General features: G+C 44.3%; 1 protein-coding gene across 1 annotated transcript in view; it reads left to right on the top strand.

Annotated features, from left to right (window-relative positions):
• LOC125458353 (janus kinase and microtubule-interacting protein 2-like) overlaps nucleotides 1–26,814 on the top strand; it is a 252,037-nt gene that overhangs the window by 201,021 nt on the left and 24,202 nt on the right. Inside the window, 3 exon segments of the mRNA XM_059650780.1 lie at nucleotides 7,482–7,535; nucleotides 10,968–11,033; nucleotides 25,997–26,065. Coding sequence (XP_059506763.1) covers nucleotides 7,482–7,535; nucleotides 10,968–11,033; nucleotides 25,997–26,065 — 189 coding nt within the window.

Here is a 26,814-nt window from a genome sequence, read left to right as displayed (position 1 = left end):
TCTCCCTTCACATTGAGAATACTGTTCATCATGTTGTGTGGCACCATCACAGTGCATAATAGAATAGACTTTGAACAGATCAGACAACTCTAAACTGGGCACCCATGAGCCAATGAGGGCCATCAACAGCAGAATGTACCCCAGAGCAATCTGCCATCTCACAGCCTGGCATCCACTCCCTCCACCACTGGTGGTCCATAGCAGCAGTGTACACCATCTATAAGATGCACTGCAGAAATTCACCAAAGATCCTTCAACAGCACCTTCCAAACTCATAACTATTTCTATTGAGAAGGACAAGGGCAGCGGGATACAATGGAACACCACCCACTGTGAGCTGCCCCACCCAAGCCATTCACCATCCTGACATGGAAATGTACCGCTGTTTCTTCAGTGTTGCTGGATCAAAATCCTGGAATTCTTCCCCCAATAGTATTATGGGTCTATTTACAGCACGTACACTGCAGCAATTCAAGGAGGCAGCTCACTAACACCTCGACAGGGGAAACAAGGCATAGGCAATAAATGATAATCAGCCAGCAACATTGACTTCCCATGAGCAAATAAAAGAAAATGATTTGGACTGTGGTGTACAAAGCATGATTTCAAAGTTTGTAGAAAGCATAGCATGCCAATGTGCTAAGAACATAAAGGGGGTGGTGAAATAACAGATAACAAGGTGTAGAGCTGGATGAAAACAACAGGCCAAGCAGCATCAGAGGAGCAGAAAAGCTGACGTTTTGGGCCTAGACCCTTGATTTCTGAAGAAGGGTCTAGGCCCGAAACATCAGCCTTCCTGCTCCTCTGATGCTGCTTGTCCTTCTGTGTTCATCCAGCTCTACACCTTGTTATCTCAGACTCTCCAGCATCTGCAGTTCTTACTGTCGCTGGTGAAATTGTAGACCCTTGGACGATTAAAACGAATGTAGAGAAGCATAGTGTGAGGCACTTTTGTGTAAACAATGGAGAGAGATTTCAAATAAAATGTATGTGTTGTAAGCAGATCCACAATACTGTTAGGGAGAGAATTGCAGGGTTTTGATCCAGCGATACTGAGGAATGGTGATATATTTCCAAGACAGGATGGTGAGTGGCTTGGAGGGGAACTTGCAGGGGGTGATGGTCCCAAGTATCTGCTGCCCTTGTCCTTCCAGATGGGCTTGGAAGGTGCTGCTGTCAAAGTTATCTGTGGTGATTTTAAAGGGATAACAACAGAGGGGCTGATGCATGGGAATCTTTGAACGTGGCAATGCAATTTCAAAACAGCGTGTGAATTCTTCATCTTCAGAAGTAGAGTCCAAAAGCCAGGTTGTTTATCATAAATGCTTATCATATTATGTACCTGAGGAAGGATCACTGGACCCGAAATGTTAACTCTGTTTTTTCCCTTCACAGATGATGTCAGACCTGCTGAGCTTTTCCAGCAACTTTGTTTTTGTTCATTGTTTATAAAAGATTGGTTAAGTCTGATGAACTGGCCTTTCTGGCAACATTTAACAGGGCAGGAGGTACAGATTATCTGTCCAGCAGAAGGAATGTTAGCAGCCTGTCAAGGAAACTTGATAGAACGTAGAACAGTACAGCATAGCACAGGCCCTTTGGCCCACAGTGTTGTGCCGACCTATTATCCTACTAAGACCAAACTACCCTGCATACTCTACATTACATGATCATCCTTGTGCCTATCCAAGAGTCACTAAAAAGCCTCTAAAGTATCTACCAGCAGCGCACTCCACATGCCCGCCATTCTCTGCGTGAAGAACCTACCTCTGACATCTCCCTCGTACCTTCCTCCAGTTGATCTGCAAGTGTTTCAGGCTGAAGCATCCCTTTGCTGTTCCACTTTTTTGAGCCTGACTGGCCGATCTGCAGCAGTATCTGTCGCACCCAGAGCTAGGTAGCGTACACTGCTGTGATTATAAGCAGCCCCCCAAAAAAAAGGCTCAATTGATCCTCGACTGAAGCCACCTTTAGGGAATGGATTTTAAGGCCCAGCCAGGGAAGGATGAAGTGGACTGCTATTTTTAGAGGGTGTGTGGGTATCCCAGATCTGCAAAGGACATTCCAGTACATGGAAAGGATATGGTATATCACCCCTTTCCTTCGTGCCCTCTGAAACACCTTCTTTAAAGCCAGGCTGCCCGTGCCAACCATATTAGGCCTCCACCTGCATTATATTGCAGTAAATGAAGCTTTTAACCTGCTCGATTGACCCTAATTTACTTTTTATCAATGGTGGGTGGGCTGCCAATTTTGCCTCCCAGCCACCCTCTGCATAATGTGGGGCATCTCAGGGGGTGAATGTGGAGGTGGCAGACTGGGTAGGTCCCCCCTCCCGTTATTACATGTTAGCTACCTCTTCCATTAAAAAAAACACTCCACTCAGGGAGCATCTAAATCCAACCCCACTGTGTTCAATTGTGAACATACCGCATCAAGAGATTGGAAAGGGTGGTACTGAGGCTGAGGGAGCTGAGTTATTGAAGTACTGAGTCATACAGCATGGAAACAAATCCTTCGGTCCAACCAGTCCATGCCAACCATAATCCCAAACTAAACTAGTCCCACCTAACTGCACTTAACCTGTGTCCCTCCAAACATTTCTTATTCATGTACTTTTCTAAATCTCTTAAACATTTAACACATCGACAACTTCCTTTGGATGTTCAATCCACACACAAACCATTCCGTGTGTAAAAATAAAAAAATTGCCTCCCCACGCCCCATGTCCTCGTCAAATCTTTCTCCTCTCACCTTTAAAAACATGTGCCCAAGTTTTCAAATCCCACACCTTAGGGGAAAGGCACCTGCCATTCATCTTATCTATGCCCCTTGTGATTTTATACACCTCTATGAGGTCACCCCTCAGCCTCCTATGCTTCAGTGCCACTCCCTGTAACTCAAACCCTCTATTCCCAGTAATAAACAGGCAAATCTTTTCTGAACCCTCTCCATCTTAATAATATCCTCACTATAGTAGGGTGACCAGAGCTGTGCACTAAAGAAATCTAGAAAAGGCCTCTCATTTCTGATGAAGGGTCTAGGCCCAAAACATCAGCTTTCCTGCTCCTAAGATGCTGTTTGACCTGCTGTGTTCATCCAGCTCCACACCTTGTTATCAAGGCCTCTCCAATGTCCTGCACAACTTCAACATAACATCCCAGCTCCTGTACTCCCAGATTTTAGCAAAAAAGGCAAGCATGCTAAATACCTTCTTAATCCCTTTCTATGTGTGATGTAAACTTAAAAGAATTACATACCTGAACCCCTAGGTCACACTGTTCTCCAACTCTTCTCATGGCCCTACTTTTAGTAATACAGGTCCTGCACTTATTTGTTTTACCACGGAGAGACTTAAGAAAACTGAGGTTACTCACAAAGGAGATGAAAATGTCGAGAGTGAGTCTGAGTGAGTGTTCCAAATTACAAGGTATTTTCAGTTGAAAATGTTTCAATGGTAAAAATGGTCTGGAACAAGGGAATACTAATGAAATATCTTTGATGAACATTCAGAAACAATTTTTTTTACATTGGAACTTGATAGGATTGAGAACAAACTTTGTGATATTGCAGTGGAAGATGATTCCGCAGTAACTTTGAAAAGGAATTTGAATTAATACCCAGAGCATAGGAGTCTACAAGTCCGTGGGGAAGGCTAATTGGATAGCTCTGTCAAGGAGCCAGAACAGGGAGGAAGGTTACCATCTGTGCTTGTATTCTGTGATCCGCATGTGCGGGTCACTTAGCCTGCATTGCATTGGGTTAGTAGGAATGGCAGCTATGTGTCATTACTATAAATCTGTGAAACAAAACAGTGTGAAGGGAAAGAGAACAGTGTAATGGGATGGATCTTGGATTAATGTAGCAGAGAGTTGATACACAAAATGATGGGTCCCGTCTCGCAAATGCTTAGGGTTATGTAGCTTCATGTTATATTCCCCACAGATTAATAGCAATCTGGGTCAATACATTAGCAGAAAACTATCTACCATCCTTGCCCAACTCCCTTCCCCAACTGCATCCCTAAACCAGCCCAGTTTGTCCCCTGCCCCCACTGCACCACACAACCAGCCCAGCTCTTCCCCTCCACCCGCTGCATCCCAAAACCAGTCCAACCTGTCTCTGCCTCCGTAACCTGTTCTTCCTCTCACCCATCCCTTCCTCCCACCCCAAGCCGCACCCCCATCTACCTACTAACCTCATCCCACCTCATTGACCTGTCCGTCTTCCCTGGACTGACCTATCCCCTCCCTACCTCCCCACCTATACTGTCTCCACCTATCTTCTTTTCTCTCCATCTTCGGTCCGCCTCCCCCTCTCACCCTATTTATTCCAGAGCCCTCACCCCATCCCCCTCTCTGATGAAGGGTCGAGGCCCGAAACGTCAGCTTTTGTGCTCCTGAGATGCTGCTTGGCCTGCTGTGTTCATCCAGCCTCACATTTTGTTGTCTACCATCCTTGCGTACTAGTTTGGTAAGGAATTATAAGACCCAACAATTGCACAGCCACTTGGCATCCCACTCAGTCATTCTAGGAATTTAATAGCATATCTGAACTGCAAGGCTACATGTCATTCTGTTTCACTGACATGGCTTAACAGAATTGAATTAGATGTATATTCTGCTCAGTATCAAGATTTTACTTAAATGCTATTCATGGACACAACTATTAGTAATTTGATCTTATCAAAAAATAAACCTTGTCTACATCTATGATTTTAAATGTTGTTGACCTCACCTTGTAGTGACTATTTTGAGATGAATTATGACACTCAATTTTGGGTAGAGCTGAAGGGTGTTCAGATTTGGTGAACTGATCTGTCTATTGTTCCCTAAGAGAATGACACTTTACTTCTCTCAGTACCAATCTACCCTCAGTGTTCTAATTGTTCTGTACTGCTGTAGATAGGTGAACCCAGACATTCCTGGTTATGTTCTGTTTCCAGATCCTGAGCATTGATGGGGTAAAATGGTTAAGGCTTACAACTTGGCAGAGTTCGGTTTTCTTTTAACTGCTCACCATACAACTGCTCCCTTCAATTTCAGTTGAAACCCATATAGGCTACTGGCTGTAACTTTCTTTAGTTTCAAGCATTATTCGTCCTAACGAATTCTCTAAGAAGTATGTTCCTGTCTGCATGGCTGAAAGATCCTGCCCCCTGTGATGCTTACAAGTCCCTTTCTTGTCCCTAAATACACACTTCCTATGGTACAAAGATCTCACCCTTGACAATAATATAATCCTTTCCCCCCCACACTCACCTTTAAATCTTGGGTTGATTCCACATTCTGGGTTCATGAGTAACTGATGAACACCTATAGGGACAGCAAGATGCTGCAGTCAGAGATAACACAATGTGGAGCTGAAGGAACACAGCAGGCCAGAGGGCATCAGAGGAGCAGGAAAGTTGAAATTTCGGATCGGGACCCTTCTTAGCCTGCTGTGCTCCTCCAATTCCACACTTTATTATTACCAATGTAAGGTACTTGGATTCAGAAAAATCTCTGCATCTTCAGTGAATAGCTAACCTGCTGAAGCGGTTTTCAGGATCCCATTCCCAATGGACGTGGGGTGGCTAATCTACATGTATTAGAATCAAGATTGCTAATTTGTTATCAGCTGGCCACGTGAGTTCCAAGATAATTAGATCAATATCACCAAACACACAGCATTATGTGATTTATTGTCACCAGCTATTTCTTGTTAAATGTATTCAGAGAGTCAATCCATCATTGCCCATATCTCTGAATAATTATGTTTCATTTTCCAGCTTACAATTGAAGTCCTGTAGGTTCCTGGGATACAAAAAACTGCCAATTTTGAAGATTGTCAATTTACAAACTGCCTTCGTAGTACAGACATTTGACCCTTAAGTGTTGGTTCGTAATTCATTGTAAAATAGTTGCTACAAGGTGATGTCAAGAACACTTAAAATTGTAGTGGTAGATAAGGTTTATTTTTTGTTAAGATTGAATTACTAATAGATGTGTCCATGAGTGTTCTTGCGACTTGAAACCAAACAAGAACCATAACTAAGGAACTGGTGTCAAATTTCCAATGTCTTCCAGTTGTATAGAAGTATTACAGATGGTGATTTTATAAATCCCTTCAGCAGTACACAGGCTCCGCAAATTTAGATTGTAACATTAATAGTTTAGGAGATAATGATGGAAAATACAAAATCATCTACAGATGTTTAATAGCCTTCTTTATCAATTAACTTTGTCCTTTTCAAAAGGCAGAACATAAAACAAAGACACTAACACAGCTCCTTTATCATAGCTCTTTGTACTTCAGAATTCAATGTTATTTTGTAAACAAATACAGGATCTACTTTAACGCACTCATGACCAACTGGTTTGTTTTTCAGAGTTTGAGTTGATAGGTCATTTAGAGAACCCTCAGCTCCCCTTCAAATGATACAATTAATTTTAACACCAACTCGAACCTGGACATTTCTCACATGGGGTATCCAAACTGCTTTCTTCAGAGTGACAGAGCAATGCTGCCTTCAGCAAAGCAGCATTCCCTGAATAACCTCACTCAAATATCATTCAGATCCTGTGTGCAAATTCTGGGCTGAGACTCACGCCCAGGATTTCTCGTGTTTAGGAAGAGAGCTACCAAAAGCAGCAAGGCATAAAAATCTGATTAGCAGTGCCGTTGACTGCTTAGAAATGACATACGTTAGAAAGTAAAGGGTGCACTATATTTTGTCACCAGTGTCAATTTCCAAAGTGATTCCATGGGATCATTTCACATCTCCTGTTGGGCACCCTTGTGACCAACCTAAGACTGGGAATTAGAATCAAAATGTGAATGTTGCATGCTCTGGGACTCTGAATCATGAGGAATTGGCTGCCAACAGATGAGACTTTTATCATAATAGTGCAGGCTGGCTTTAAATCCAAGTCCAGGGCCACAGAATCAGCCCACCTTAACACTGGGTTCTCAAATTCGCCGGCATTCTGTATGTTTGTGACAATTTAAAAAGTGTAATCTGTCTCCCAGCCACAGTTACCACCAGCACATGCTTGAATGCTTGAATAGTTTGTAAGGTCTTCTCATGACCAAGACAGCAGGTTTGCTGGTGAACAGCAAATTATGTTTCCAGAGCCTGCTTAATGTAACAACTAAAAATCTCACAGGAGCATTTTGAAACAAGGTATGGCACGAAGATACATAATGAGTTATTGGGTCAGATGATTAGAAGCCTGACTGAAGAGGTAGGTATTAAGGAGAGCCTTACAGCAGGGAATGTGAGACAGAGAATGGGGAAAAGAGGTAGTTATAATCAGGACGCACAAGGTTACACTATCCACCCCTTCGGATTCTCGTCATCCATTTCCACAGTAAGCCAGCTGTTCAATATGTCCTGTGGCATAGCTCCTACAACATATTCTCATTAAATTGATGTTATTCGGTTTGTGCGTTGTCACAAATAACCTAATAAATATGTCTGGAATCATTTTATTTTACAGGACGTCTCCATTCATGACCTCATTAAACAGCTGGACATACTGGGAGACAATGGGGTAAGTGTTGCTTTTCTCTCAGGGTTTTATAACTTTAGAGAAATCTTTTCACGGCAGCTTTTCTATGTAGGCTGTCTTTATGATGGAATTATCCAGTCTTTCTTTCTGTTATTAGTACATGAACTTACATTTCATTGATATCAACTCATGTGAAATAACTCCACAGAGGCCTGTAAAGCCCCTCTTTATTTACATGTGCGTAGTATTTGAGCTTCCTCAGAATGGGCTCACAAAGGAAACAGAGCCTCTGACACTCCTGTTCTTATCTGTCACTCACGCCCCCCTGACTGGAATAGGTTAGCATCCCCAAATCAGGGAGCTCCATATTCTGTGAGATCCATCTAGCTGACCTTGTTACAATCACACACTCATCTCATTGGTCAGCGAGTAAAGGCACTGCTGATTCATAATATAGTTGGAACTAAAGTCACAAAAACTGGAGACCTCCCACTTGTCTGAGCTGCAAAGCTATAGATAGTGTTCCTCATCAACACTCCTCACTAACTCCATTTGATGTGCGCAGATGTCAGCTATAAACAAGGTCAAACTTGTAAGAGATGTGCTCCATGGATGGATAGCCTGTTGGCATTTTTGGGCAGAGGCTCTTAAATCTGTGGACAACTTGTCTTCAGATTCCTCTTGGTCCAGGCTACCAGTTGACCACTTCAGATGAGAGAATGACAATTGCAGCCCTGTGTATCAAGTGGGACCATGGTTTGCATTCTGAATGGGCCTGAATGACCAGTCCAGCTGCTCGGTGACTGGCTCGGAGTGGGGTAAGGGTGTGAAGGAACCTTGTCTACAGTCACCGCAAAGGTGGTAAGTGATTGCCGCTCTGAAATTTCAGGCCAACGTGAGCAAAAGCTTTACTGACAAAAGCATGTGATTCCAAATAAATCTGTCAGAGTACAAACTGGTGGCACGTGACATCTAACATTGTGCACCCCACTCCAACACCAGTACCCCCACATCAAAGAGAGACAAAAGGGCCTTCACTAGTCTCCAGAGCCAACTCAGTCAATTGATAGGATAGTCTATGATTTTATTATTCAACCAGATCTATTCTTCTCCCATCTTTGGGTCTCTTAATGCTGACAGAGTTGGAATGAGCCCAGTTTCCCAGCTGTGGTTGCCATACAGAAACTGTATTAAAGTGAAGAGAATTCCTGTATGCCTATTTCCTTTTCTGTGAGAAACTGTTTGTCTTCTCCGCAGTGCCTCACTTTGTAACGGGTCCAGGAATGACCTCTTACACATCATGTGCTTCCCTGCGTAAGCAGGCAGGCAGGTTACACTGGGGCCTTTGCTAAATGCTGGACTTGCATTGGCATGTGAGTGTTGCACTAAGGAGTGAAACGGGAAGGGTTCTCAGCCGGATTATTTCGCCGCTACTGCCGGGAAAGACCCTGCTAGTTATTACACCATTAATGGGAAAGTGCTCAATGTGTATGTGCATCCACGAAAGAGACAGAGAGAGAGAGAGAGAGAGAGGATCTACTTTTGTAAAGTGCCTGATTAGTCACCCTATTGGATGCCAGCTCATAATTCCTTAATGAGGTGTGAATTGACGATGAGAACAGTGCCTGGATTTCCAGTATTTAGATGCGTGTGCAGCTGCCAGCTGGGACATTTAAATCTTGCCACTCAGCTAATGCTGGAAGGGGAAATTAGATTTGCTGGGTGTAGCCACAGCAACAAAACAGTTGTCACTGTAATGATGATTCTTAATTATATGCTGCAACCAGCTATTGATGTATTTCCATTTGAAAAGCATTGTGTGCTGGGGATGAAGTTTTGCCTGATGTCTGCTTCAGTTTAAACAAAAGCCTATTATGTTCCAGCAGGGCACGTTCCCTTTCTGTCCGTATGATGCGTGCAATAGCACCACATGCAAGTGATACCGGGGAGATATATCTCCAGTCCTAACTTCATAGAACCCCTGCAGGCTGGAAGCAGGCCATTCAGCCCATAAGGTCCACACTGACCCTCCAAGCCAGCCCTGCCTTATCTGTGTAAACCTGCATTTACCGTGGCCAATCCACCCAACCCGCACATCTTTGGACTGCAGAAGGAAACCAGAGCACCTGCTGGAAACTCACACAGATGCAGGGAGAATATGCACACTCCACACAGGCAGCTGCCTGAGGGTGGAATCGAACCCGAGACCCTGGCTCTGCGAGGCAGCACTGCTGACCACTGTGCCACCAGTAACCTGCAATAAAGATCAGGAGCAGTTTGCAGTGTGCATTCAGTCAGAGAAATGTGTGCCTTGTAGTCCAGTTATCAATTTCTGATGTTAAACAAATGACTCTAGTTCAGTCGCTTTACATCAGACAGTTTATAATTGAATTGCACTCAACAAGCCATCTTGAATTTTATTCTAACTGTTACTCACTTCCTGCAATTACCATTGACCAGAAACTTGATTAGGTCAGCACTGTAGTTGAAAGAGCTGGAAGCACTCACCTTCTGATTCCCCAAAACCAGACCACCATCTGCAAGACACAGGTCAGAATTGGGATGGCATGTTCACCATTTGCCGAGATGGATGCAACTCCAGCAACACTCAAGAAACTGAGTCATAAAGCAATGTGCTTAATTGGCAGCCTATCCACTACCTAAAACATCTGCTCCCTCTGTTGCACACAGTGGCAACAGCGTGTACCATCTACGAGATGCACAGCAGTAACTTATAGAATCATAGGCTCCCTACAGTTTAGGGACGGGTCATTCGTCCCATTGAGTCCACACCGACCTCTGAAGAGGATCACATCCTGGCGCACCATATCCTTCTAACTCTGTATTTCCCATGGCTAATCCGCCTAGACTGCACATCCCTGGGCACTATGAGCAAGTTAGCATGGCCAATCCACCTAACCTGCACCTCTATGGACTGTGGGAGGAAACTGGAGCACGTGGAGGAAACCACACAGGAACGAGGAGAATATGCAAACTCTACACAGACAGTAGCCCGAGGTGGAATGGAACCCAGTTCCCTGGCGTGAGGTAGCACTGCTAATCATTGAGCCACTGTGCCACCATCAAGATCCCTTTGATAGCTCCTGCCAAACCTCTACCTGCAAGGATAGAGACAGCAGATACATGAAAACACAGTTACATGTAGGTTCCTTTCCAAGCCACACACACTTCTGACTTGGATCCAAACAGTGTTCTTTCATTGTCACTCCATGAAAATCCGCAATATCCATTTCCAGTGTTGAAGCATATCCAGACTCCCATAGATTACAGCAGTTCCAGAAGGCAGGTCAACAACATTTGCTGATGGCCAGTTGGAGATGGGTAACAAACGTTAGCGTCGCTTGTCATTCTCTCATCTCATGAAGGAACAAACAAAGCACTGTTAATCTATCTGTGCAATGTGCATTTTTTTTCCATATGTCAACATTTAATTTTCATTTTTTTATTTCCTAGAATCTGAGAAATGAGGAGCAAGTGGCAATTATCCAGGCGAGCACGGTACTGTCCCTGGCAGAAAAGGTAGAGTTGCATGATTGCTTACAGTCTAATTCTTTGAGGAAATGACATTTGAAATAAGTACAGGAAGATCCTGCAGTGTGTTGGGCATAGGCATCAAGCGAAGTTGCTCAGGCAAGATGACAAGTTACCAGCTCAAAGCAGTGACGATCCGAGACATCATATCTTTATCTGGGGACTGATGTTCTGGCGATGGCAACTGTGTGGCAAAGGTCTATCAGGCTGATGCATGGGACTGACATAAAGAGAGGTGGAGTTGTTTAGGTTTAATTTTTTGTGTGTTCACAGGAATGACGGGGTGAATCTCAGAGAAACCTGTTAAATGCTGACAGTACTGGGCAGGGTAGTTGCAGGAAGGGCATCCCCAATGGCGAGGAGACAACAGAGCAGGCTATTGAGTTGGATGATCAGCCATGATCAAAATGAATGGTGGAGCAGGCTCGAAGGGCTGAATGGTCCACTCTTCATATTTTCCATGTCTCTACATATTCCACTCCTAATAGCCATCTCCAATTCCTACGGTGAAGCCTCCTAGGTAGGTAGAGAACTAACGTTTGCTCGCACTTACCAGGAGTAATTTTGTGCTCCAACACTCCTAGCAGGGACTGGCAGTCACAGGAAGTACATCATAAATTGTGAGTATGCAGTCTGTGTTCTTAGGCAATGTGCCTGTGATTTCACACTTCTATTTTCATTGAATTCTGCTGTTTGGACCCCATTTCTAACTCAGGCTCAGTTAACTCAATTGACTAGATGCTGAGGTTGAAGTGCAAAATAATGACAATGCTGAGATTGCTTCAATTCAACATTGAAGCCCTAAGATCTAAGTTTGGCATCAAAAATATCTCTGTATTAGTCTTGCCTCAACGTGGTTTCTTACTCGGCCTCCAGCTGTGTGTTTAAGCTGAAGCCAGTTGTATGCAATATGAATGTGAACCAAATGTTTATCAGTCTCTTGATTAAAAAAAATTGCTCAGCATTGATATGAAAACATTGGTTTGTCTGAAACTTTGCTGCCCACGTCCTCAGGTACAGTAAACGCCTTTAAGCTGTTATCACAAATCTGACCCATAAATCTGAGTCTTCACAAACAAGTAATAACTCCATGGCATTGCCCCAGATTCCAACAAAAAGACAGCGTTTGCCCTACCTTGTCAAGTTCCTAACCCATTCACTACATTTCGCTCAACTTCATCTTTCTTGGCCCCATATTCTGGAATTCTCTCTCTTGCTCTCATTCTCTCTTTCACTCTCTGCCTTGCTCTCTCTCTCATTCTCTCTGACTCTCTCTCTGTGCATCCCTCCCTTCCAATCTCATCTTCTGAAGACCTTTGAGTTTGCAACTTAACCGTTGCCGCTAACTTTCTACACATTATCTCAAACTTGCCATTTCCAGTCTATGAAGGTCTCCAAAGAAAACAATATGTCAGGCAAGAGATGATCATCTGTTCATTTTGTCAGCCAGTCAATAAGAAGGGGACAGCGGTCATCTGAAGCTCTGGTGCAAGAACAGGGAAAAAAAGATGTTGCTAATGATTCTTTGGCTACAATTACAGAGTTAAGGACAGAACCACTTGAGAGAGAGCGAGACACCCAGATGGATGGTAGAGGGAGAAGTATTGAAGGAGATAGTGTGACCAGCTGTGTCTGACTGCGGACAGGTCAAGCTGGGCCATGAAGGAACCTCTAGGACATTGCCGGTGACTGTAAAGACTGGTTCGACTCTGTGCCAAGGTTGGAAAAATATTATTGGAAGAAATCAAATATTGAGTCGTGAGAAAGATGGACACAGATTTGCGAGGCAAGAACAAGTCCCAAAGACTTTGTAGAAGAAAGATGGGTTGGGGATAGGGCATTATTTGGAAGGGCATAGGGGCCCACGGTTGTATTTCTAGGAGAGGTGTAATGACAGATTTAAGTAATGACTCCTGAAGAGAAAAGCCATAAACAATGTCAACTGTCATACAGGCCAGGAGGGGAGGATGGGTGAACATGAGGTGGGTCACATGGACAAGATGAGCTCAGAGAGGCTACAAAAAGAAATAGGACAGAAACTGGAGAAAGATGCAAGTTGATCCAGTTCAATCTGGTGGTGAATGGCTATGCCAGATGTTCACCAGATGGTACCTGCATGGGCCCAAGCTATGCTTGCCTCTTTGTAGGTTACGTGGAACAATCCCTCTTCCATACCTACACTGGCCCTAAACCCTACTTCTTCCTCCGATACATTGATGACTGTATCGGCGCCGGCTCGTGCTCCCACGAGGAGCTCGAACAGTTCATCCACTTCACCAACACCTTCCACCCCAATCTTAAGTTCACCTGGACTATCTCTAATACCTCTCTGTCCTTCCTGGACCTCCCTGTCTCCATCTCAGGTAACCACCTAGAAACCGATATCCATTTCAATCCCACTGACTCCCACAGCTACCTAGAATACATCTCCTCCCACCCACCTTCCTGCAAAAATTCCATCCCCTATTCCCAATTCCTTCGCCTCTGTCGCCTCTGCTCCCAGGATGAGGCATTCCACTCCTGTACATCTCAGATGTCCTCGTTTTTCAAGGACCGCAACTTCTCCCCGCAGTGGTCGAGAACGCCTGCGACCGTGTCTCCTGTATATCCCACAAATCATCCCTCACACCCCATTCCCGCAATGACAACCAAAACAGGATCCCTCTCGTCCTCATGTACCACCCCACCAACCTCCGGATCCAACGCATCACCCTCTGACACTTCTGCCATGTGCAATCTGACCCCACCACCAAAGGCATTTTTCCCTCCCCACCCTTATTTGTCTTCTAGAGGAACCACTCTCTCCGTGACTCTCTTGTCCGCTCCACACTCCCCTCCAGCCCCACCACACCTGGCACTTTCCCCTGCAACCGCAGGAAGTGCTACACCTGCCCCTACACCTCCCCCTTCAACCCATCCAAGAAGACTTTCCACATCAAGCAGCGGTTCACCTACACATCTGCTAATGTGCTATACCACATCTCCTGTTCCAGTTGTGGAGTCCTCTATACTGGGGAAACCAAGCGGAGGCTTGGGGACCACTTGGCAGAACACCTACACTCGGTTCACACTAAACAACTTCACCTCCCAGTCGCAAACCATTTGAACTCCCCCTCCCATTCTTTAGATGACATGTCCATCATGGGCCTCCTGCAGTGCCACAATGATGCCACCCAAAGGTTGCAGGAACAGCAACTCATATTCCGCCTGGGAACCCTGCAGCCCAATGGTATCAATGTGGACTTCACAAGCTTCAAAATCTCTCCTCCCCCTACTGCATCCCAAAACCAACCCAGCTCATCCCCACCTCCGTAACCTGTCCTTCCTCCCACCTATCCCCTGCTCCCACCTCAAGCCCCACCCCCTTCTCCTCCCTACTAGTCTCATCCTGCCCCCTTGACCTGTCCATCCTCCCTGGACTGACCTACCCCTCCCTACCTACACTCACCTTTACTGGCTCCATCCCAGCCTCTTTGACCTGCCTATCTCTCCTCCACCTATCTTCTCCTCTATCCATCTTCTACCTCCCCCTCTCTCCCTACTTATTTCAGAACTCCCTTCCCCTCCCCCATTTCTGGAGAAGGGTCTAGGCCCGAAACGTCAGTCTCCCTGCTCCTCTGATGCTGCTTGGCCTGCTGTGTTCATCCAGCTCTACACCGTGTCATCTCAAATTCTCCAGCATTGGCAGTTCCTACTATCTCTGTATTCAGAAGTAGTCAGAGCTTACACCCTGTTCCATTTCACTGTGTATGAACAAAATTAGCAAGAAGGTTTGTAAGAGGTTTGCCCACCTATTCCATCTTCTATGGTTGAACCTCGCTCCCATACCTTGCAGAAGGAAGTAAACTGATTGAACACTTTAATCTTCTGAACCCTTCTATTAACTTGTTGCTTTGTCTCACTCTGCAAGAAAATGAGGCTAAATGAATGAAAGTTTTGTACAACATCTGCTGGGCGCTCGTATTTTTTGATTATTTTATTACATATTTTAACTATGAAAGAGCAATGATGTCCTCATGTGTACGAGATGACATGGCAAGCAATATTGTTTGTGCATCTTCCTTTGATCAAGACATTACGGAAATGTCTCAGTGCAGAATTTGAGTGAGTGGCTACAACTTGATTCGTTTCAACCATGTATAACCCAGAAAAGCTCCAGTTTCCTTCCACAGTCCAAAGATGTGCAGGCTCAGTGGATTGGCCGTGCTAAATTGCATGTATTGTTCAGGGATGTGTAGATCAGGTGGGTTATGGGGCACGGGTCTAGGTGGGATGCTCTGAGGGCTGGTGTGGACTTGCTGGGCCGAAAGGCCTCTTTCCACACTGTAGGGGTTCTAAGAATTAGTTCTAGTCTCTCATTTACTAAGTCAGCACCTCAGAAGGTATTTTGCCTGAATTCAGCTGCTTCTGTTCCATTTTTTTGGAGGAGAATCTTGAATTATTGTTTTCAAATGCAGATTTTTGAATTTAATTTGGTATGTTTAAAGCTATATTCTCTGAATAACAAGCCTCATTTGATTGGCAGATTGTCGAGCTCCTTTCATGGTGCTCCAGCAGGTCAGGATTAATGAGAAGTTAAGGATGTGGTGCTCTCTAGTGGTTGTGGTGTAGAATTGACAGTGACCCTCTCTGTGAGCTTCATGCTGGTACTTTATGAACGCATTTTGAGTGTACATTAACTCGGCCAGTCAATTCCTTGAGAATCAATTACATGTCTTCTCTCTGCCAAGCTAGTCAAAAGGAAGAAACATTTTTCTCCATTTTCAATCACTCTTAAACTTTGTTTCTAAACCCCAAACATCCTGAAGGTGCTACTTTCTATGCTTGTATATCATAGAACATAGAACATAGAACATAGAACAGTACAGCACAGAACAGGCCCTTCAGCCCACAATGTTGTGCCGACCATTGATCCTCATGGATGCACCCTCAAATTTCTGTGACCATATGCATGTCCAGCAGTCTCTTAAATGACCCCAATGACCTTGCTTCCACAACTGCTGCTGGCAACGCATTCCATGCTCTCACAACTCTCTGCGTAAAGAACCTGCCTCTGACATCCCCTCTATACTTTCCACCAACCAGCTTAAAACTATGACCCCTCGTGCTAGCCATTTCTGCCCTGGGAAATAGTCTCTGGCTATCGACTCTATCTATGCCTCTCATTATCTTGTATACCTCAATTAGGTCCCCTCTCCTCCTCCTTTTCTCCAATGAAAAGAGACCGAGCTCAGTCAACCTCTCTTCATAAGATAAGCCCTCCAGTCCAGGCAGCATCCTGGTAAATCACTTTACCCCTCTTTAGAATCATAGAACCCCTACAGCATGGAAACAGGCCCTTCGGCCCAACAAGTCCACACCGATCCACAGGGCATCCCACCCAGAACCATCCCGCATAGCCTACCTAAACTAAACTACACATCCCAGGACATTGCTGGCAATTTAGCACGGCCAATCCACTTAGCCTGCTCATCTTTGGACCGCGGGAGGAAACTGGAGCACCCGGAGGAAACCCACGCAGACACGGGGACAATGTGCAAACTCCACACAGACAGTCACCCGAGGCTGGAATCGAACCCAGGTCCTTAGAGCTGTGAGGCAGCAGTGCTAGAGTACTGAATAATACCAGAGCAGATGGTTGTTACCTACAGACCAATGTTGAATTCAGAACTTTGGATGGTTTTCATAGATCATAGAATCCCTACAATGTGGAAACAGGCCCTTCGGCCCAACAAGTCCACACTGACCCTCAGTGCATCCCACTCAGACCCATCCCCCTATAGCCCACCTAATCTACACATCCCTGAACACTATGGGCAATTTATCAGGTTTCTTGCCCATCAGTTTGATTAATGTCCATTTCTTAAAGTGGAGCCTGTTGTAGGCCGTAACACCAGTTAAAAGATGGTTTGAGCCCGAAACAGTGTTTCTGTCTCGGGCTGCCTTTCATACAGTCACAGAGAAAAAAGAGAAATAACTTTGTACACATGGAAGTGTGGTGTTTGTATTTGCTTGTCTTGGCAAACTAACCTATTATGAAGGTTAGTACAATGTATGGATTAATGTGGAAAGACATGTGCAAGCAATTATCCATCCACAACAAATAAACAATTTGGATTAATAAATGGAAAACACTATAGTGCTCAGCAGCAAATCCAAAGTAATTTAGGAAGTGGGACACAAGAGGCATTGCACATAAGGCAACTTTTGTCCAAATAATTGAAAACAGAAAAGGGAACATAGAAAATGTGATCAGGATAGTCATTCAGCCCATCAAGTCTTCTCCACCATTCAGTATGATCATGGCTGATCCTTTATCCCAACCTTTAGGTTACAACCAGATCCTGGGCAAGGTTCCTACTTATTTTTCAGGTTCAGACGGGACACCCGGAATTGTTAAATTCCCAGTTAAGTCTGTTGTTCTTGGTTAGTCACCGGTCCCTTGGTAGCAACAAAGTTGATTTGGAAAGTATCCCTTTCCTTTATAGGTATCAGACCCAAACAAAGTTATATTTTAAAACAGACCCACTTCAACTGGGTTTTCTTGGATTAACAAAAAAAAAGTGAGCTTATTAATTAAAACATGAGAAGAAATAATAATAAATACACGTGGAGTAGAAACAAGAGCCAGTCTTAGGCAGCACGGTGGCTCAGTGGTTAGCACTGTCACCTCTCTGTGCCGGGGACCTAGGTTCAATTCCGTCCCCAGGTGCCTGTCTGTGTGGAGTTTGCATATTCTCCCGGTGTCTGCGTGGGTTTCCTCCGGGTGCTCCGGTTTCCTCCCACAGTCCAAAAATGTGCAGGTTATGTGGATTACACGTGGTAAATTGCCCCGTAGTATCAGGGATGTATAGGTTGAGTGGGTTAGCTTTGAAAGATACAGGATAGGGGTGGAAGAGGTGGGTCTGGACAGGATGCAGTTTGCAAGGGTTGGTATGAATTCAATGGGTTGAATGGCCTGTTTCCATACTGTCAGGATTCTCTTCAACTAAAAATGTTAACATGTACAGATCAGTCTCTGAATGTTTCATGACAGGCACATAGATGATGAAGTGCCTGCTATCAGGTGACATCTATAGCATTGTCATTGGTTGCTGAGGCAATTGATTTCAAGATTTTTGGTCTCTTTTGGATTGGCAGACATTCTGATGTTCTGATGCGTTTTGACAGTGACCGCATTCCAACTGTGTGTGTGTGTGTGTGTGTGTGTGTGTGTGTGTGTGTGTGTATGTGTGAGAGAGAGAGAGAGAGAGAGAGTTTTCCTCCCTCTTTACTGCCACGCAGGGGTGTTTAAAATGGCTGCTGTCAACACTGTGGCATTCGGAGCGCTCTAGACCAGACTCCAGAATGTCTGGCCAGTGGCACACAGACTAATGTTGCAGGTTTTTTTAACCCTTTTGTTTCCCCTTATTTTTGGAGGATAAAACATGTGTTTATGAAAGGTGACTTTCTGCTGAGATGGGGGTTAATTGTCCACTTCATTACCTCTTCTTGCTGCTGCAATATTCTATCAACTTCACACTGGATCTTGCCAGACAGTCAGTGCATTTGCACTCAGTGTTTGCTCTTTCTATATAAAAATAAATGTTGATTTGGAATAAAATGTTCAAAATATCTGTAAATATTTTGGCATTGTGACTCATCTTCCTAATGATGTCTTCGGCGTCTAGGATTCTACTTTTTTTTGTTAAATATATTCAGTGGCTCGGCCTCCACAGATTTCCGCAGTGGAGAATTCCTCAGATTTCACCACCCTCTGAGAGAACCATCTGAATCCTAAATTATCCCCCCCCCCACCCCGTACCCTGAGCCCATGACTCTGTATTCTAGACACCCCACCACCACCCCCACCAACCTACCAAAGCGGGGGATACCATGCCTGCATCTGGTCTGCCCAGCTCTGTCAGAAATATATACACTGATATCCTCTCTAATCCTTCTGGATTGTACTGAATACAGGCTCCTATGACAGCTTTGCCACTGCAGGAATCAGTATGGTGAACCACACACTCTGTGGCAAGTATACCGTTTCTTGGGTAAACAAGCCAGAACTGCACACTGTACTGCAAGTGTGGTCTCCCAGAGGCCCTGTACAGCTGCGGCAAGACATTCCTGCGCCTGTACTCAAATCCTCATGAGTAAGACATATATACAAAATATAAGTGTCCAATGTAAAGAATATCTGCAAAGAATTTGGTTTTACCAGAATGGTTAGGGACGATAGAATAGAATATAGAATATGCTTTATAGAATAGAATATTCTTTATTAGCATGTGTACTCTATTGTAGGTGTACAGTGAAAGCCTTTTACAATGTCTGCAACATTGTGGGTACAAATCTTGGATGCAACAGAGGAATAAAAGGCATTATTTTACAAAGTTTATAAAATAAGTTAGGAACCAGACATTGTTAAAGGATTGACATTGGAGTAAGGTAAAAAAATTTAAAACCAACATTAATGGTATTAACTACTTTAACCAATGCCTTACTCCAAGCTGACCCCATCTGTTCTTATCTATTTAGGAAATTATTACTAAGGAATGGCACAACTTTTCATGCCTCAGTGCCCACTCCCACTTCCCCTTCATTCTTTTCCAATTGAGGGATTCGGGCAGGTCAAGTCACCCTTTATGAAACAGCATTTGCTAAAACTTCATATGACACTTTGATGTCAATCACATTATCACTTGTTTTGCGTGCTTGTTTGTATCAGGCATTAAATGACATAAGATCACTTGACCGATAGATAAGAAAAGGCTGTGCCACTCAATGAAGTGAAAGGACTTACTGTACCCTCCAGGTGTTAAATGCCTCCACTGTTCTTGCCTCCATTACCCTTTCTGACAATCCTTTCTGTGTTACATCGAGAAAAACATTTTGACATTTATCTGAACTTCTCACTCTTTAAAATTGAACTTAGGCCACCATATCTCATTGCCATGTTGTTATTTGAGGTGGTGCTGCCTGTTACTATCAGATGAGGAACAGCCAAATAGCTCCCCTCTTTTCCCTCTCCTTATTTAATTGCATCAGTTTTCTTTTGTTTAAAAAGAATGGACTTGCCAAATGAGTGAATGTTTTAACTATTGATGTGTTTGTGACCATGAAATGCAGTTTTTCCTGAGGTTATAAAAAAACATTTTATTATATTTAACCCACTCCAAAAATTTTTTAAAAAAATCACTTTGACTTTCACACACTTGCTTGGCGTTCACAAGGCATCACATTATTGCAGAGTGGAGCAACAGATTAAGTAACGTAGAGCCCAGTAAAGCTAAAGGTATATATATCTTCAATGTCTTCAAACTGAATTTGCTGCTGCTTTCATTTATTGGTTTGAATTTTGTTTAAGATGATTTCCCCATGGTACTTTGATAATTAACATCAGCAGATAGGGCTGAAGACTTGCAGCCTGCACTGAGGCAGAATGAGAAGGAAGGAACTACTCATGGCATTGTTATATCATATGAGTTCCTTGTCTCATTCAGTAGAGGAAGCAGATGCTTGAAGCTCTGGAGGCTGGCATTTCAACTGACCTTCTGTTTCCAATTGCTCTGTGAACCAAATAAGATCATGGCCAGTGCATTTCATTTGTAGCACCATAAGCTAATGTCTGGAAATATCTCATTCAGTCATGTTCTAGTTGTCCAAGCATTTATTGGTTTGTTCCCACATAGTCAAGTATCTAACTGAATGTTAATAAGTTAGGAGATGGTCTCCATTCTTATTCTTCCAAGGCCCCTGTTCTTGGTGTTGCTTTTAGACAGGTTATTTCTATTTTAATGGTTTATGAAATATAAAAGGTGGAGTAATATAAATTTGCAGCCGCAGTTGATTGTATTCCTAAGTCACCGGAATGTGCTTTCAATCTTTTAAAAAATTTAATTAGCGTTTTCAACCACTGAATTCATTTTTCCTTAACATATAAAAGGGTCATTATAGCTTCATTGTACCATTCCTGAAGAGGAGTCTGGGTCCGAAATGCCAGCCTTCCTGCTCCTCTGATGCTGCTGTTTGGCCTGCTGTGTTCATCTAGCTCTATACCTTGTTATCGCAGATTCTTCAGCATCTGCATTTCCTGCTATCTGTCATTATAGTCTCAATTTACTTGACCTGTCTGCTTAGTTTTGGTATTTGTCTTAGTGTATTGCTGCTCATTCAATTTCTTCCTCAGCCTTGCTCCAGAAGAGAACACTTGCCAAATTAATCTTCCTCACTATTTCAGCCTTTTAATAAAGTTCTATTTGTTTAATATTGAAAAGATAGTTCTGATGGACTGCAGAATAATTGAAGGCAATGGGAATAAAACAAAATAGGGTAAATAAAATCCAAATGAAATGCAGGGGGCTGTAAATCAGGAACAAAAACAATGTTGCTGGGAAAGCTCAGCAGGTCTGACAGCATCTGTGGAGGAAAAAACAGAGTTAACATTTCGGGTCCAGTGACTATTCCTCAGAACTCAGTTTTGAGGAAGTGTCACCGGACCCAAAACGTTAACTCTGTTTTCTCCTTCACAGATGCTGCCAGATCTGCTGAAAAGAGGGAAAATGTTCCTCTTCACTCTTGGGGTTTGATATTCCCTAGCCTCAGGCATGGAAGAGGGACAACACTTACTGATGTCAGGATCTGGCTGTCACCCCCAACTTTTTTTTTCCTTTATTCATTCACGGGATGAGGGCGACACTGCCCAGGCCAGCATTTATTGCCCATCTCTAATTGCCCAGAGGGCAGTTAAGAGTCAACTGCATTGCTGTGGGTCTGGAGTCACATGTAGGCCAGACCAGGTAAGGATGTCAGTTTCCTTCCCTAAAGGACATTAGTGAACCAGGTGGGTCTTTCCAATAATCGACAATGGATTTGTGGTCATCATTAGATTCTTACTTCCAAATATTTTAGTTGAACTCAGATTCCACCATCTGCCATGGTAGGATTTGAACGCAAGTCCCCAGAACGTGATCTGGATCACTGGATTAACAGTCCAGCGATAATACCACTACGCCATCGCCTCCCCAATTCAGCTGCATTAACTTGTAATTTCTTTGGCTTCTGTACAATGCCTGTAGTAAGTACAGCCCCATTGTTACAAGGTGAGGGAGCAAATCTACGCTTTGGGTAGTAAAACAGTGTTTCTCATCTGGCTGTCAAACCTCCCGTGGGATTAGTACCAAATCTACCGTCAAGGTAGTTCTGAAGGGAAGGTCAAGACATAGAGGCTGCTTTTTGTTTCGTAGTCCTCCTTTATAAATGAATAGGAGCTGGAGAACTCCATTGAGCCCATTGAGCCTGTTCTAAAATTTTTGCAGACCACGAATGATCTGCGGCCTCACTCCAATATATCTGCGTGAGCTCCACATCTCTTGCCATTTAGAACATAGAACAGTACAGCACAGAACAGGCCCTTCAGCCCACAATGTTGTGCCGACCATTGATCCTCATGTATGCACCCTCAAATTTCTGTGACCATATACATGTCCAGCAGTCTCTTAAATGGGTAACAAAAATCATTTAATCTCAGTTTAAAAATTAAACAATGGAACTTGCATCTGCACATCCACCAGTGTGGTATACTACATCCGCTGCACCCGGTGTGGCTGCCTCTACATCGGGGAAACCAAGCGGAGGCTTGGGGACTGCTTTGCAGAACACCTATGTTTGGTTCGCAATAAACAACTGCACCTCCCAGTCGCGAACCATTTCAACTCCCCTTCCCATTCCTTAGCCAGCACGTCCATCCTGAGCCCCCTGCAGTGCCATAATGATGCCACCTGTAGGTTACAGGAACAGCAACTCCTATTCCACTTGGGAACCCTGCAGCCCAATGGTATCAATGTGGATTTCACCAGCTTCAAAATCTCCCCTCCCCCCACTGCATCCCAAAACCAGCCCAGTTCGTCCCTGCCTCCCTAACCTGTTGCTCCTCTCACCTATCCCCTCCTCCCACCTCAAGCCACACCTCCATTTCCTACCTACCAAACTCATCCCGCCCCCCCGACCCGTCCATCCTCCCCAGACTGACCTATCCCCTCTGGGACGGCACGGTGGCTCAGTGGTTAGCACTGCAGCCTCACAGCACCAGGGACCCAGGTTCGATCCCAGCCTCGGGTGATTGTCTGTGTGGAGTTTGCACATTCCTCCCGTGTCTATGTGGGTTTCCTCCGGGTGCTCTGGTTTCCTCCCACATTCCAAAGATGTGCAGGCTAGGTGGATCGGCCATGCTAAATTGCCTGCAGTGTTCAGGGGTGTGTGGGTTATGGGGGGATGGGTCTGGGTGGGATGCTTTAATGGGCGGTATGGAGTTGTTGGGCCGAAGGGCCTGTTTCCACTCTGTAGGGAATCGAATCTAATCTAATCTCCTTACCTCCCCACCTACACTCACCTTTATTGGCCCCATCCCTGCCTCTTTGACGGTTCTGTCTCCTCTCCACTTATCTTCTCCCCTATCCATCTTCGATCTATGTACCCCCTCCCAATTTATTTCAGAACCGTCTCCCCCTCCCCCTTTTTTGATGAAGGGTGTTAGGCCTGAAACGTCAGCTTTTGTGCTCCTAAGATGCTGCTTGATCTGCTGTGTTCATCCAGCTCCACACTTGGTTATTTCATAGTAATTGTTATGCAGCCTGTGCACAGCTCCTACACTCTTAAGTCCATTTCTATTTCTTTAGTCAGCCCACAAAGACTACACTACCTGTTTACTTTTTTACATAACTTATACCCAGGATATGTGTGTCGCTGGCTGGTCAGCATTTGTTGCCCGTCCTGAGTTGCTGTTGAGAAGGCGGCTGTGAGTTGCGTTCTTGAACCACTAAAATCCATGTTCTGTGGGTAAATCCACAATGCCTTCATGGAGGGAATTCCAGGACCTTGACCCAGCCACACTGAAGGAACAGTAATATATTTCTAAATCAGAATGGCAAATGGCTTAGAGGGAAACTTGCAGGGAGTGGTGCTTCATGTAACTGCTGCCCTTGTCCTTCTGGATGGAAGCAGTTGTGGGTTTGGAAGGTGCTGTCTGAGGAACTTTGGTGAATTTCTACAGTGCATCTTGTTGATAGTACACACTGCTGCGACTGAGTGTCAGTGGTGGAGGGAATGGATGGTTTGTCCTGGATGGTGTCGAGCTTCTTGAGTGTTGTTGGGGCTGCACCCATCCGGGCAAGTGGGGAGTATTCCATCACACTTCTGATTTGTGCCTTGTAGATGGTGGACAGGCTTTGGGGAGTCAGGAGGTGAGTTACTTGCTGCAGGATTCCCAGCCTCTGATCTGCCCTTGTAGCCGCTGTGTTTATGTGGCAAGTCCAGCTGAGTTTCTGATCATTGATGCCTGAGGATTTGATGGCAGGGAATTTAGTAACACCATTGAATAGTAGTTAGATTGTGTCTTATTGATGATGGTCATCATCTGGCCTTTTTGTGGTGCGAATGCTATTTGCCACCTGCTAGCCCAAGCCTGGATATTGTTCAGATTTTGTGGCGTTAGAACTTGGGCTGCTTCAGTACCTGAGGAGTCACGAATGGAGCTGCACATTGTGCGATCATCGGCCAACATCCCCACTTCTGACGTTATGTTGGAGGGAAGGGACACTGATACAGCAGCTGATGATGCTTGGGCCTAGGACACTACCCTGTGGTACTCCTGCAGAGTTGTCCTGGAGCTGAAATGGCTGACATCGAACAACCACAACCATCTTTCTGTGTGCCATGTTTGACTCCAACTAGCGGAGAGTTTGCCCTCTGAATCCTATCGATTCCAGTTTTGCTTAGGCTTCTTGATGCTGCACTCGGTCAAAAGTGACCTTGCTGTTTTTGTACTGTTGTGTCTTATTTTGGTGAATTAATATTTAATCATAAAGAACACTTGTTCCACTCTAGCATTTTCCCAATCTTTCCTGTTCACATTATAGCCTGTGTATTTGGTTTCTAGTCCTGACTGGCTTGTAGCCCTGTCTCAGTAATGGCTACCATCTCAACTCCATATAGTTTATGCATTTGGTGTTGAAAATAAAAAGCAGTATTTCTTTTCTCATTGGGGCTAAATTCCCACTGGCATCATCTCTTGGCTTCAGCACTCTGTTAAATGCTGCACAATTTGCAATCAGTCCTCTTGGCCCATTTTGTGCTTGGAGTTCCCTGGGATGCATAAATGTGCCTAGGAGCAGCAGATGGTAGAAGCCAGCTATCAGAGGCAATGGAGGTCTGACTGTCTTCCATTGGTTTTGTGATGCAGTGCTGTCTTCGTGACCAGACTCAACTCTGGAGATCTCCTGGGGTGCACAGTTCAGGAAAATATGTAAAAATATTATGTCTGCTTAGACTATGCATTCCTATTCCAGTAAAGCTAACAATAATGACTTATCATCAATAACATGAGGCAATGCATATTCCTTGATGTATCCCGTTCTTCTCTTTCAAAATTGGAACCGGGACTGTACATTCATTCATAGTTATCTAAGGAACTTGCATAAGGATAAGCATGTGTTATATAACCTTTCTAAAAAATATATACACGAGATTGGAATCTGTTGCCTCACAACAGAATGATTTATGGATCTTTTCTGAATATGATGTTAAACAGTACTTATTTTAAATACCATACAAAGCCTGAATTAAACACTGTTTAATCATAATATCACATGATCTAGCCTTAAGAAAATTATCTGAAGGGAAATGATCAGTTATTTGCCAGAAGAAACCTAAGATATAACCAAATTTGTCAAAGCTTTGAGCAGCAACTTTGGGCCTCTTGTTTTGGGTTTTCAAATTGAGTTCATTTTTCCCCCGTTTCATGCAAAACAAGCCAGTAAATCAAGTGATGGAACAAGGAGGTGTAAAATAAATTATTTGAAAGCTTATTTCAAGATCTCGATAATCATGAATGTGCTGGCCACGGAGTGTGGACTTGTTTTGTGACCTGGAATTAACGTAAAATAATATTTTTTTTTCTCATTTTCTAGTGGCTACAGCAGATCGAAGGTACTGAGGCTGCACTACACCAGAAGATGATAGATTTGGAGATTGAGATGGTACGAAATACAATTCTTCCTGAGACTGGATGAGCAACTTGAAACTTTGCCGATTGTTAATGTCGAAATATTCTGCCAAAGCCACAATACTTAAAAGAATTTGTGTGCGTGCTTGTGACGGGGTGTGTGTGTGTGTGTGTGTGTGTGTGTGTGTGTGTGTGTGTGTGTATGTGTGTGTGCGCGCGCGTGCTTTGTGTGTGTGTGTGTGTGTGTGTGGGTGTGTGTGTGTGCGTGCTTTGTGTGTGTGTGTGTGCGTGTGCGTGCTTTGTGTGCGTGTGTGTGTGTGGGTGTGTGTGTGCGTGCTTGTGTGCGTGTGGGTGTGTGTGTGCGCGTGCTGGTGTGGATGTGGGTGTGTGTGTGTGTGGGTCATTGTGGGCCTGCGTGTTTGTGTATGTATCTGTGTGGGTTTGTATGTATCAGTATGTGTATGTGGGTCTGTTTGTTATATGTACATGTATGGGTCGATATGTATCTGTGTGCCTATGTATATCTGTATGTGTCTGTGTGTGTGGGTGTGTGTCGGGGTGTGGGTGTGTGTGTGGGTGTGTCATTGTGGGCCTGCATGTTTGTGTATGTATCTGTGTGGGTTTGTATGTATCAGTATGTGTATGTGGGTCTGTTTGTTATATGTACATGTATGGGTCGATATGTATCTGTGTGCCTATGTGTATCTGTATGTGTCTGTGTGTGTGGGGGTGTGGGTGTGTGTGGGGGTGTGTCATTGTGGGTCTGCGTGTTTGTGTATGTAT

This window comes from Stegostoma tigrinum, chromosome 13 (assembly GCF_030684315.1).
Source record: "Stegostoma tigrinum isolate sSteTig4 chromosome 13, sSteTig4.hap1, whole genome shotgun sequence".
Lineage (NCBI taxonomy): Eukaryota > Metazoa > Chordata > Chondrichthyes > Orectolobiformes > Stegostomatidae > Stegostoma > Stegostoma tigrinum.
The sequence above is the reverse complement of the archived record's forward strand: the minus strand, read 5'-3'. Positions and strand labels throughout refer to the sequence as shown.